At 36.2% G+C, this 12,921-nt stretch overlaps 1 protein-coding gene across 3 annotated transcripts in view; it reads right to left on the bottom strand.

Annotated features, from left to right (window-relative positions):
- Positions 1-12,921, bottom strand: part of SNX14 (sorting nexin 14) — a 53,923-nt gene that overhangs the window by 26,130 nt on the left and 14,872 nt on the right. For all 3 annotated transcript variants that reach the window (XM_068678021.1, XM_068678019.1, XM_068678020.1), the window contains exons 7-15: positions 9,237-9,321; positions 7,353-7,509; positions 6,972-7,047; positions 6,241-6,285; positions 6,069-6,149; positions 5,812-5,926; positions 3,626-3,781; positions 3,261-3,385; positions 1,654-1,712 (exon numbers count right to left, since the gene is read on the bottom strand). In XM_068678021.1, coding sequence (XP_068534122.1) covers positions 1,654-1,712; positions 3,261-3,385; positions 3,626-3,781; positions 5,812-5,926; positions 6,069-6,149; positions 6,241-6,285; positions 6,972-7,047; positions 7,353-7,509; positions 9,237-9,321 — 899 coding nt within the window. The remainder of the gene's footprint in view (positions 1-1,653; positions 1,713-3,260; positions 3,386-3,625; positions 3,782-5,811; positions 5,927-6,068; positions 6,150-6,240; positions 6,286-6,971; positions 7,048-7,352; positions 7,510-9,236; positions 9,322-12,921) is intronic.

Genomic DNA, 12,921 nt, shown 5'->3' with positions numbered 1-12,921 from the left:
CAGGCACTGTCCATAGCAGATTCTGCAGACAGAAACTCCAAAGCAACAAGCAACTACTTTCAGATAGGACCTCTGTTTCATGGGAATATTCACAGAGGCACCACTTCGGGAATATACAGTATCTCAGGCAGCAAGCCATAGCGTTGACTCAGGGCATTCAGATCATTCTAAAATTTAAAAGATTCATTTTAGCTGTAACACTGTAGATGCTGCTTGAATTCCAAGGAAATGCATGACAACAGTCCTCAAATGTAAGATTTGCTTATTTTGTAAAGATTTATTTCCAAAACTCCACCTACAGACTGCCTCTACTTTCACCCTTTCTTTTTTGGAAAGCAAAGAACCAAGAAGGTAGCCTAAATGTTTTCACAATTTAACCAGATTTAAGATGTCTGTGATAGGATACTTTAACCCTTTACATGAATTATTTTGGGGAAGATACCAGAAGGCAGATTTTTAGGTCTGCATGAAAACCTATAGACATCTTCAACAAAAACTGGAGTGTGGTTTAAGGTCACCATTCATAGTGAAATATCATGTAAGGGAGAAACAGAGTTTGGCCAAGCTGCCTTCTACGCTTCCTTGCTAAGGAACAGAAGTTTGTCAGCACCAGTCTGAGAAAGCACTACTCTTAAGCTGAAGCCTTGGATCTGTGAGAACTACAAGGACTACATATAGATGTTACAGCTGGAGATGCAAGAGAAAAACTGCAGTTTTTGAAGCACATTAGCAGAGGAGAAAGGGATCTCACATTACTTAAAACTCATGGTAGGCTATGAGTCAAGAGGGCTGTTGCTCAGTATGTGTCTATGCAGAAAAAGTTAAATAATTTGCTGTTACTCCTCCTGAAGGTACCAGTTACTGTTGATCTTAGTTCATACCAAGAAAGAAAGCCTACCCAAATTAAAAACTGTCTCACTGAAGTTTTCCTTCTTTTGGCTAGAATGTAAAAGTAATTGATTTTTTTTTTAAATGACTGAGACATCCAGAATAGGAGAAAAGAGATGAAAAGAGTCCTGACACTTACTTGTCCCAAGCCCACAGTGGAAGAGCTCTCTCATTCATGCCACAAGAGATGCTTACTTTTCTTGTTCACAGACTCCTGGAGCCTGAAGGTGTCATGCAAGTATATAGCCCTAACCCAGAAACAAGGCTCCTGACACTACATTTCTGCAATGAATGTGGATAATTGAGGGGACAGAAAATATATTTGAGCTAGAAGAAATAGCAAATCTTACTTGTCACAGCAAGAGAGAATTGTCATAGCATGAACGAATTGGTTACACAAATCTCTTTAAGAACTGAAATCCAAGGTGACCCATCATTTCACAGCAAAATGGTATTCATAATTAGTCACTTATAAAATGGAAATAAAGTGTTGATTTTCTTATTTTTTTCCTCCTTGTACATTTATTTTTCCCCTTCTCAAACATCGAGGTCTAAAATCACATTTTAAATTCTTTTATAGAAAACACTTCAAATCAGAGAAACAGCCTGTATAATTTTTGCTTACTCTTTCAACATGTAACCTGTCAATTTAAGAGAAGTACCACTGGTTAGTATCAGGCAGTAGCAAAAATTCCATAGTTTAATATTTTGAAATTTTCAGCTAGAAAACAAAGAAAAAAAACTTAAAGATTCTACCACACCTACCTGTTAAACTTTGAATTGCGTGTCGGTGACTCTGCTCCTCTTAAAAGGTGCCTGAAGTACTATAACAGAAAAATAAGGTATCAAAGAAAACATTGGACTGAGGTGAAGGCTCCTATGCAATAACATTGCACAATTCCAAAAAAAAAAAAAAAAAAAAAAAAAAAAAAAAAAAAAACAGAAGTAAAAGGCAAGCTGACCATAATTGAGGAGCTAGAACATTCATCCAGAAAAGGACAGACTGCAATTGTAGTAAATGCTCCCAGGACTACTTATTTTAGTTTACATAGCCTTGTAATTCAAACAAACTAAAACTAGGCACTGTAATCCATGTCTCTCCTTGCTAAAATCAAGCATCTGAAGCACTACAGCTATTACTGAAAAGGTGACCATCAATGCAAGTACCCATTTCCAAGGTAAGTCAGAGAATCATACAACAGCTCAGGTTGGAAACGATCTTTTGGTTGGAAAAGATCATTTATTTCCAAACCCCCTGCCATGGGCAGGGACACCTCCCACCAGACCAGGTTGCCCAAAGCCCCATCCAGCCTGGCCTTGAGCACCCCCAGGGATGGGGCATCCACAGCTTCTCTGGGCAGCCTGTGCCAGGGCCTCACCACCCTCTGAGTGAAGAATTTCTTCCTTCTATACAATTTAAATCTCCCCTCTAATAGTTTAAACCCATTCCCCCTTGTCCTGTCATTGGCTGACTAAGCAAAAAATTGCTCTCCATCTGTTTTATAAGCCCCCTTTAAGAACTGATCATATGCAATGAGGTCACTCTGGAGCCTTCTCTTCAGGCTGCACAGCCCCAGCTCTCTCAGGCTTCTTCACAGGAGAGGTGCTCCAGCCCTCTGATCAAATTTATGGCCCTCCCCTGGACCCTCTCTAACAGGTCTGTCCACCAGAACCCCCAGTTCTTTCTCTGCAGTGCAGTCAATACAATCTGCCTCATATGTGAGAAGTTTAGCATGCAGCCTGATTTATACAAACTCTAAAATGGGCAAGAACTCAATCAACTACTGTGCTTAAAGTGTTTCCTATTAGAAGGCTTTAAACAGCTGTGCAGCCAATGTGAAGAATTTTAAAACGTGCATTCAGAACCCAGTTTTCATGACTAATCATAGAACCATCTCAAATTCCTAACACATCACTTTGAATGATCTTCCTGAGAACACACACACTTTCAAATGTTGGAAGAAGTAACATTGAAGGAGCCTATACAAAATCTTTGTAACTTTAAGTACCATTTTGTTTTAAAAACTAAATACAGATATTCTTAAGTGCTTTAGGTCTATCATGAAGATTACTTTTGCACTTTAAAACTGCAATTGTAAAAGAAGGGAGCATGTGAGGAGAGTGGGATTTTGCAATAGCAGTGCTATACACAAATTATTAGATCAAAAATGAATAGATATTGGTACTTTTTATTCTGTTGATAGAATAAATTCATTTTTCTTACTGAGATTTAGTTAAACGCCAGAACTCAAAACCAATTGGAAAATGAAGACTTTTCTCAGTTACACATGCACGTAACTTGTAAATAGTATATCTTAGGAAAAAAATACAATCTTGCTTTAGGACTAACATTTCAAATCTGTCAGACTTACCTCATCACTGTGACAGAACATAGGAGTAAAGACATTCTCAAGGAGAGAAAGTACGTGCTCATAAGCTTCAAAAAGACACCTCATGGTTTGAAGTTTCACAACATCCTCATATGGACCTACAGCAACTACAGAAAATTTGGAAAAAAAAAATCAGCTTTTCTTTGCAAGCTAATACAAAGTCTAATACAAGCCTGACAAAAATAGAAATAAACTGATAAAGCAAGGCTTAAGCACAGCATAGGGGTAACATCTTAAAAGCTACAACAAAAGTAAGGATTAAAGACTAATTCATCTAACACAATCACTTTATTACAGAATTCTGTTCACTTTTCAGTGTAAATGATTTCTTTCAAATTCAAACTTACTTCTTTGAATCTCTTCCACAATAAATGGGTCAAATCTAATCTTGTCAATGCTTTCATCCAAACAATAGGTTTTGTAAATTTTCTGGACTTCCTCATGAAGAGCCATTTTTTCAGTGTCTGATAGTTCTGGTCGCAAAATTCGGTCATTGAATTCCTCTGAGAATTAATGGAGAGAAAATGCATTTGTTGATCAACTTGGCAAACAAGTATCAGCTTGAAGCAACGTACAACATCAACTCATTTTCCAGCAGATACAGTCATTCAGAAAACTTTAAAACAAAGCAAAAGAAACAAACAAACAAACAGAAGACATCTCAAAAAATCAAGGTAGCTGCATTCTTACTAAAATTTAAATGTGTTTATATAATTACTAAAAATAATTAAAACTAATTTCTTCTTATCATAGTGAGGATAAATCCATGAAGCTATAATTGCAGAGCAAGAGCATTAACAGCCATTTAAACTAGTCATTTGCCTACTCTGCTGCTATTTCATTCCTAATATCCAACGCATCAATAATATCTTTAGTAACAGGATAACTTCAGAATGCACTTCCCCTGACAAAAAAATAAAATATTTTCAGCACAATCATTGTAGAATCCTACTTGATTTATTGCTTGTCACATCAATGGCATGAACTCTATCCAAAAAGAAGGGAAAATATGGTAGCATTCACTTTGTTTTTCAATTAATGGACAGAAATAAGCTTCTTCAGAGAAAGTCTTTCAAGATCCGTCTGTTTTTTTGGCACTTAGTTTCCTTTGTGAGTCCACAATATTTCTATCAAGTGAAAAATCACCTACAGTAGGCATTTAGTTGAGATAGCATAATTTGAGAGACATAAATCTCACTCTCAGTTTTAAAAGGTAATCTACAGACTCACCATCTTTAAACATCTTAGGATGGCTTGGGTTGGAAGGGACCTTGAAGATCATCTAGTTGCAACCCCCCCCTCCTGCCATGGGCTGGGATGCCACCTACTAGATCAGTTTGCCCAGGGCCTCACCCAACCTCGTCTTGAACACCTCCAGGGATGGGGCATCCACAACCTCTCTGGGCAACCTGTTCCAGTGCCTCACCACCCTCTGAGTAAAGAACTTCCTCCTAACCTCTAATCTAAATCTTCCCTTTTAGTTTAAAACCATTCCCCCTTGTCCTGTCATTATCTGATTGCGCAAGAGAAGTTCAGAAGGAAGAAAATTCTGAAGCTTAGAAAAAAGACTGGTCATTAGCAATAGCCAGAGTCTGAGTAACCTTCCCGCTAGAGGAAGTAGCTCTAGAGAATTGTGTTGGCTTAGAAACCTCTACACATATCACCAGCATTAAACTAGTAATCACTTTGCTGAGAGTTTCTTGACAAAAAGCCAACATGTTTGAAGGATACTGAGCCCATAAGAAAGTGCATGCACAGAGATCACTTATATTTCTTTTATATAATAACTAATGACTTCTGCAATGTTTCAGAGATAAAGCCTGTCTAATTTAAATAAACATCTTTTGCTGCTGTACATATGAGCTTGGGATATAAAGACAGAACCATTATTTCCTATGTAACACAGAAATACTTGTTTACAAAAAAAATGAAATGTATTCTTTTGGTACACCAATAATTAACCACTAGTTGACCAAAAACCTTGAAATAAACTACTAAATTACAGAAACTTCACAGAAAACCTTATCACTAGAAAACAAAAGGCTTTTCAGACAACACTTATGTAAAGGTAAAACCAAATACAAGGTACAGGTTACTGAATAGGAGGAGTTTTCAACAGCTTTCCTGTTCTTGGTATATTTCTGCTCTTTACAGAGGCTTTAGAGATAAAAGAACATGAGAATTTTTTCACAACGTATGGCTCATTTTAGGAATACTTTAGTAACCACATGTTTTAAAGATACAGCTGTACCTTGTATCTATGGCCAGAATTTTCCCCTTACAAGGATATTCTATTTTAAACAAAACTTTATCAATAAACAGAAATAAAGTTACAACCTAGAGTCCACACTGACATTAACGTTGCCAAGATAAGTGTTGAAAAAATCAGTACATAATTAAATGAACACAAATCCTGAAAGACAATCTCTTGCGTAACAACGCTGCCTTGTTCTTAGGCTCATGCACTTAAACGTGTAAATGCTTAAACCTTTTAAAGATCATCAAATATACCTCAGCACACATATAATCTTACCTACAGTCAGGCAGAACTGCAGCACATGAACTGCCCCTTCCTGTTTCAGGAAGTTCATAAACCGAAATAAAAGGTCTTGCTGATCTCGGATCTCCTTTAACTCCAGTTTCAGGACCTTAATAGGAGATTAAAAACACGGTCAGCCAATTTTCAAATTTTCAGTGAGAACATAAAGCAAAAGGCTGTAGATAAATGTATCAGGTAAAGTAAAGTACTTAGGCAAAACAGGAAAGCAAATAAATATTGCCTTTGCTTACAGATGGCTTTTTATTTCTTGGCTCCGCAAATTTCTGAAGGAATGGAACCAATGAAGAAGTAGGCTCAGTTGCTTTCTCAGGCTGTAGAAAAAAATGACAAAAAACAACTGTGTAAGAAAGCTCCTTTAACAGAGGAAAAAAAAAGTCTAGTTTTAATTCTGTCTTTACTCACTGGACTATCGTCAATGAAGATCAGCAGCAAATGGTTGACAGTGTCCTGCAAGAAAACACAGTACAAAATTAATATTAAAGAAATAACAAACTAGATGAAAATCATTTCACTATCATGTTACACCCAAGTTTAAACCTATGAATATACTAATACTTAGGAAAAAATAACAACAAAAAATGAGCTATACCTACACAACTACAGTACCTTCTACTTGCAGTTACATGATACATTTATAAGCACTGCAATTCTGCCTATTCATATATATACATAAATAAAATTGAAGATGACATCATTCCATCCAGAAATAAATGCATTCTTATTTGCAGAATTGAAGACAAAATAACACAGGTGCAAAAAGAACAGTTTACTTGAACTGCTATGAAGATGCATACAGCTCAAGTTCAAGTAATTGAGCCCCTGTTGAAATGTAGATACATCAGTTTGAGGGCGTTTATACTCGCAAAGCACTCTCCTGTTTGACAAGAATTGCAGTACTTCATTAAAATTACATTCTTGAGAGATCATGACAATGTTGGATTTTAATCAGTTTCTGTCAGTTAATCACTCAAGTGAGTTATAATGAACGAAAACGTTGGCCAGACACTTCTTCCTTTTACCCAGTCAAAACCTATAGCAACTAAACTATTGTGCATCATTTGTTTTACCACAATATACATAGGAGGAAAACAGTTATATTAAATAAAGATCATTCACATGTTCCAAAGTCTTACAGGATCTGCTAAGAAATCCATAGAGGGAAGGAAAACAGAACCAGGCAGAATCTCTCTTATAAGAAGTGCCAGGGATCTGAAAAGAAAAAGAAAAAAAAACAGTACCCATACTAGATTACATAATTTTTACAGTAATAAAGTCACCTATAACATTATATTTCACCAGTAAATATTTTACTATTTAAAAATGCATTTTAAATGTGCTAGAATTACTCTAAGACTGATCAAAAAATCATAAGTAAAGAGCTAACACTAGCCTTGAACAAGCAAAAGCATAACAAGGAGTAATATGGAAGATGCCTCTAGAATTCATTCTTTCAGTCCCCAAAATTACAATACTATATCGTAATGCAGATGTACAACTCTAAATGCTTTTTATACCTGCATTCTGTTGATTTGGGGGGTAAAATATAAGGAAAAAGAAGTTCAGTAAGTTTTCTTAAGTAGTGAAGTTCATCTCTTCGGCTTCTCAAAGCAACGTGTAGTTCTGGTCCATACTCTTCTAAAGCAGCTTGCTGTAGGAATTCTGCATTTTTTACTGCAAGTAAAATAAATAAATAAGTACTATGAGTTGTTCCAGCTTTTTGTTATTGAAAAAAAAAAAAAAGAGGTGATCACTTTTCATTTGAGCTAAAGATTAATATTTTCAGTACATGTACTACTGCCAAAGGGATACAGTGTTATAACTTTAAAAAAGAATCTTGGCTTGGACTTGGAAGGCTGGCTATGTAAAAATGAAAATCTCACATAAAAATAAGAATTCTTTCACCATATAACTGAAGCTTACATGATTTCCAGAATGATTTTTTTCATTCATGATTATCAAAGAATTCAATGTTTTGATTCTTCTAAAAATTTGCACTGCCCAAAGTACACCTCTATATGCTTTTTCCTGACTTCCTTCTTGGTCTCTAATTCACTAATTCTAATTCTACTGTGAATATAGTGAGGAATTACTAGGAGAGGTAAAGTAAGAAGAGTAGAAAAAAAGGAAACACTTCCTAGCACAATAATTTTAAGGATATAGGAAGGAAACTAACAGAAAAAGCTAAGCTCAACTAGCCACCAAAGCAAGGCCTGAGAGCTGCCTCCAGACAAGGTGTGATAGGTGGCTGCTTCAGCAACATTTACTAGCAAGTGTTGCTAAAAGTCTTTTTCAGGTGCTACTTCATATGTAGCACCATAATGCGGAAGCCCTCAGAGGCTTCCCCATTGAACAACTGAAGAAGATGGCTGTTTTCAGTGCTGTACATTTAAAATCCAGTTCTTTGCTACTAAAGAAAAGCACTTTCAACTTCTTCATAGAAATCAAAGGAAACATGAATTTTGGTGTAAAAGTCACTGCAAGATAATCTAGCATGTGAAACTTTTGCTGTGCAATGAAACACATCTAATTCAGTCACACTGTATCTCACTTTATTCATGCCTACTACTCACATGTTCAAAAAGAACTTCCAAAGTTCAAATAACAGTATGTATTTATGGATATCAAGCAGATGTTTTGAGGGAAGAGAGGAAAGTTCGTGACTTCAGTGAAAGTAAACATCTACTGCTTAAAAGTTGAATGAAATCACGTTTAGTAGATACAGTGATGTGGAACACAGCCAGTGAAAAAAAAGTAAAGATAACTAATTTCCAACAGCAAACATTGTATTTTTCAAATATTCCTTCAATAAGCAGTTTCAGTAATCTTTATACTAGGCTAGTGAAGTATTTGTATTTTGATAATGATTAAATATGCTACTTGTCCAAGTCTATAGTTCATAAACATAACTTTTCAATATAATGAGCAACTCCTTAAGGTGCAGATATGAAATCAGTGTTAGGTGTGAACTCGTTCTAGCTTTAAGAGTTACACTGTAAGAGCTACAGTTATACTGCACAGACATGCAACTCCTTTCATTTATAATGGCTTAGCAGTAACACAAGAAAAACTTCAAGATCCACTGTTAGATGATCTTGATTGATCTGAACAGACAAATACGTTCTTATTTACAATACAGATAAAGAAGTTTAGTACTTCAAAGTTATGGGGATGCATGAATTCTGGAATTCAGAACTGAGAGACTACTTGTATCATAAGATTCTCCTTATTTGTCTTTGCAACCTCCAGAAGTAAAATGTGAAAGGATTACTTTTATTGTTGTTGTTGTTTTAAAAAGGTAATGATGGTGGAAAGATTTAACAAATATAATGAAACATGGAAAACGGAACACTTTTATACTTGACATTTGAGGCTGACAACACATCAAGTCTTTACTGTACCTTTCTGCCTGGCTTTGGCTATCACTTCTATGTGCTTCATTGCTGCCTTGAGCATTTTCTTTGTTACAACAGTTGGAATATCCACCTAAAGAGTAGTTGCAAAACAAAAACAGAATTATTCCAGTTTCTTCATGAAAATAAGTTAAAGATTACAACTACCAAACATATTAATTTGCTCTTATGCCCCCACTGTAACCCTAAAAAGAGCCCTTAGAAACAATCAATGAATTCTCTAGATAAACTGACACTATGCTCATTCTTGTGGGCAAAGAACACGATATCACATAGTTTTTGGCTTTTAGTTCTAACACATTTATTTTCAATTTGTTCTCATTGTGATTCTTCCACTACATTAATTATAGTAACTTGACTTCCAAATCACTGTAAACGAAGGCTAGTTCTCCATGAAGATTTGACCACCACCAAAGGCAAGTAAATCACATCCTGCTTCTAATACTTGTTAAGATTACCTTCAGCAATCTAAAGTCCACAAGAACTAAAACCAAAGTAAACCACTCCTCCCTATGTACACGCAGAAAAAACATTTAAGCTCAGCTGATGGCAGAACCAAGAGTATTTGAGTTCCTGAGTCAAGAACACTTTTAGTGCCAACAACTACGTATTGCGTAAACCTGTTTATAAGCCAAGCAAAAAGCAGTAATTTAATTTTAATTTAATAAAAGATTTTATTAGTCAGTCCTGCATTTATACTTTCTTTGATAATTATGAGAATGAAATACATATGTATAATATGTATAGACTACTGAATAATTCAAGCACAAATAGACCTCAGCATGTCTTAGCCCAAAGGAGGCTCAGATTAGGGTGCTCATGGCTGTATCCATTTGAGCGTTGAAGACTTCCAGAGATGAAGACAGTCACCTCCTCACAGGTCAAGTGCTCCTGCCCCGATGATCTTGGCGTCCCTTGGCTGAACTTGCTCCACTCTATCAATGCCTCTTTTGTACTGTGGAGCCCCAAAATGGATGTGATATACTAGGTACTGTGCCAAAATACTGCTGCCTAAAAAGCACCATGGAAATGGAGATAACTATTTCCCTTGACCGACTGGCTCTGCTCCTGTAAAGACAGCTCACGATGCTGTTGATCTTCTTTGCTGCCATTACACGCTCTGGCTCATATTCAGCCAACCGTCTACAAGGAGCCCCAGGTCCTTCCCAGCAGAGCTGCTCTCCACTGCTGGTCAGTCCCCAGTTCCAAGGGATTCTGCCATTTCGGCTGCAGTAGTTGCACAGAAGCTTACCTAGAAACTGATTTATACCCTATATGCCCGCTAATTCAAGCCAGGACAAATGACATCTCAGAGAAGCAGAAATACACAACAGCAAGCATTCAGAAGTCCTCAAGACTAAGTCAAATAAAGACCTTAAATAATAAAACAGAAGCACAGAGTGCTTCTTGCCAGACAAGGAAGGAGCCTGCAATTGCAAAGGCTACTAGAGCTGAGAAAAAATTGTTTCTTATTCCTTCATGTAAGAACAGCATGTATTCCTGCATACTCCTCTGTAATACTTGAGGTGCACAGCTATCACATTGCATGGCCAGCCCAGACAAGCTACTACAAAAGACCAAAACTGCCTAAAAGTAACTAATTGAATTCAGGTCAACTCCTACTTCTTTGCTTAAAAGTAGAAGATTCTGCTCATCCATGCAAAACCCTGTTATTTGCATTCCAGCCATATTTCAATAAAGAAAAAGTTTCCTATGGAACACAGGGATAAGAGAGGGCTTATTTCCGCACAGGTAAGGTAAAGATCACAGCAAGCAAACTGAAATTTTTGTCAAAACAGAGGTTCTACTTCAGCATCAACAACAATCAAATTCAGGTCTGTTATATCACAGCATACAAAGGAAAGATCTTCACATTCAATTAAACGCTAACTTAAAAACTAACCCTGAAATGGCACCAACAAGGAAAACCCAGATCAAGCTGAAGTCAAAAGGAATAAATAAATGTTTTCCATCAGTTAAGAGCTGACTAGCTTTGTTACTAGCGTCTGCTGCTTTGTTCCAACAGCCACACCTCAAAAACTCCACCTAGGCAACCTTAGACAGAACACAAATTCAATTCACTGCAGCAATTTGTAATTTTAAGCCGTAATTCAAAAGCAGAAGATTCCTCAGCAACAAAAATAAAGATCTGAAGTGAAAAAGGAAACAAAGTTTTGTTGTTTTGTTTTTTTACTTGTACATACAATCTGAAATTCTGGGATTAATATCTCCATTAGCCAGAGCTATGGCTTTCAAACATTTAATAATAAATTCAAATCAAAGTACAGCTGTTTGGCAAAGACTTATTTTGCAATCTGTGCTGAATTTCTCCTGAAATTAAGTTATAAATGACATTGTATTGCAGATGAAAGGTTATAAAACATTCTGTCATAACCCTTTTCAGCTAATTACTGCAGCTTTAAACTCAGATTCCAAAGATGAAAAAGAAAAACAGCATTTTATTTGCAACTTGCGTATCAACTCTTATTTCTACGCACAATGTTTCCAGCTTTACACACATCGCAATCGTTATTAGTTCAGGCTGTCTGCATCTGTATGTGGGTGTGCACACACAGAAACACTTGTTTAGCAGAAAAACAGTATAGACTGGAAAAAAATGGTATAGCACCAGATATCAAGCTCCCCTGCATGACTAAACATGCCAAGTTTCAATCTTGTTCCAAACCACAAAGTTATTATTAACATCATTTTGCTTGAGGTATCTGTAACACTTCATGCAAAGAGACAAATCATATTTATTTGCTTTCATCCTATAGAATAATATAACATTTATAAAGTAAATATAAACATTTATAAAGTGAAATGCATTTCTGTGACAGCCCTTCTGCTTTGTAGTTCCTCTGACATTTCTTAATACTTCATGTTTGAGTTTTTGTTGCATATATTGCCTAACCGTCACATGGAATTTAATAAATTACAACTACTTTATTACTGACAGATATGATAAATTATTACTGAAATTCAAACTTGATGGCAAAGCTGCCACAGCTGATCTAATACAAATAATACCTTATTACAAGATCAATAGAGGAGACAACTATTTTATGAATCAACAATGGCACTACAAACAACGCAAGTAATACCTGCATGTGAGGCCTTTAATGCTAACATCAGATAGCTTAACTTTGAAGACCTTGATCTAGATTTTCGCTTTGGAAGATTTACTTTACTTTCACACATCTGCATGTCTGCACTACAACGATCGTTTTCTAATTTCCCCCCACGATCACTTTAAAAGCAACGTACTGGAGTTCAAGTAAACAAGAAAGTCATCTGGATTTGATATATAACAAGGACAGAATCAGGCTGTTCATCAGACATGACTGAGCACATGTACCAGTGGTAGTTCAGAAAATATTGCTGTTACTATGGAGGGGGAAAGACACACATTTCTGGTAGCTGCTCCAACAGCACAGCCAGCGCTGAACAAATCTGGAGGCTGAGTTAGCATCTCTTCCTGCTTAGCACAGCCAGAAATTTAGCAGCAGTTCCTGTAGAACAGGCTTGAAGCACTTTACAAGAATACTGGGTATATGTGCTAATGTATTAAACGTACCTAACAAATAATTTGAATGTTTGAAGTTTACTCTGCAGAATGTTTCTTAAAAACTACATTAAGATAAGAATGATATTATTTTAATTCTTACAGTGA

Source organism: Anas acuta, chromosome 3 (assembly GCF_963932015.1).
Source record: "Anas acuta chromosome 3, bAnaAcu1.1, whole genome shotgun sequence".
In the NCBI taxonomy this organism is placed as follows: Eukaryota; Metazoa; Chordata; class Aves; order Anseriformes; family Anatidae; genus Anas; species Anas acuta.
This window is presented reverse-complemented; position numbering and strand designations above follow the sequence as displayed.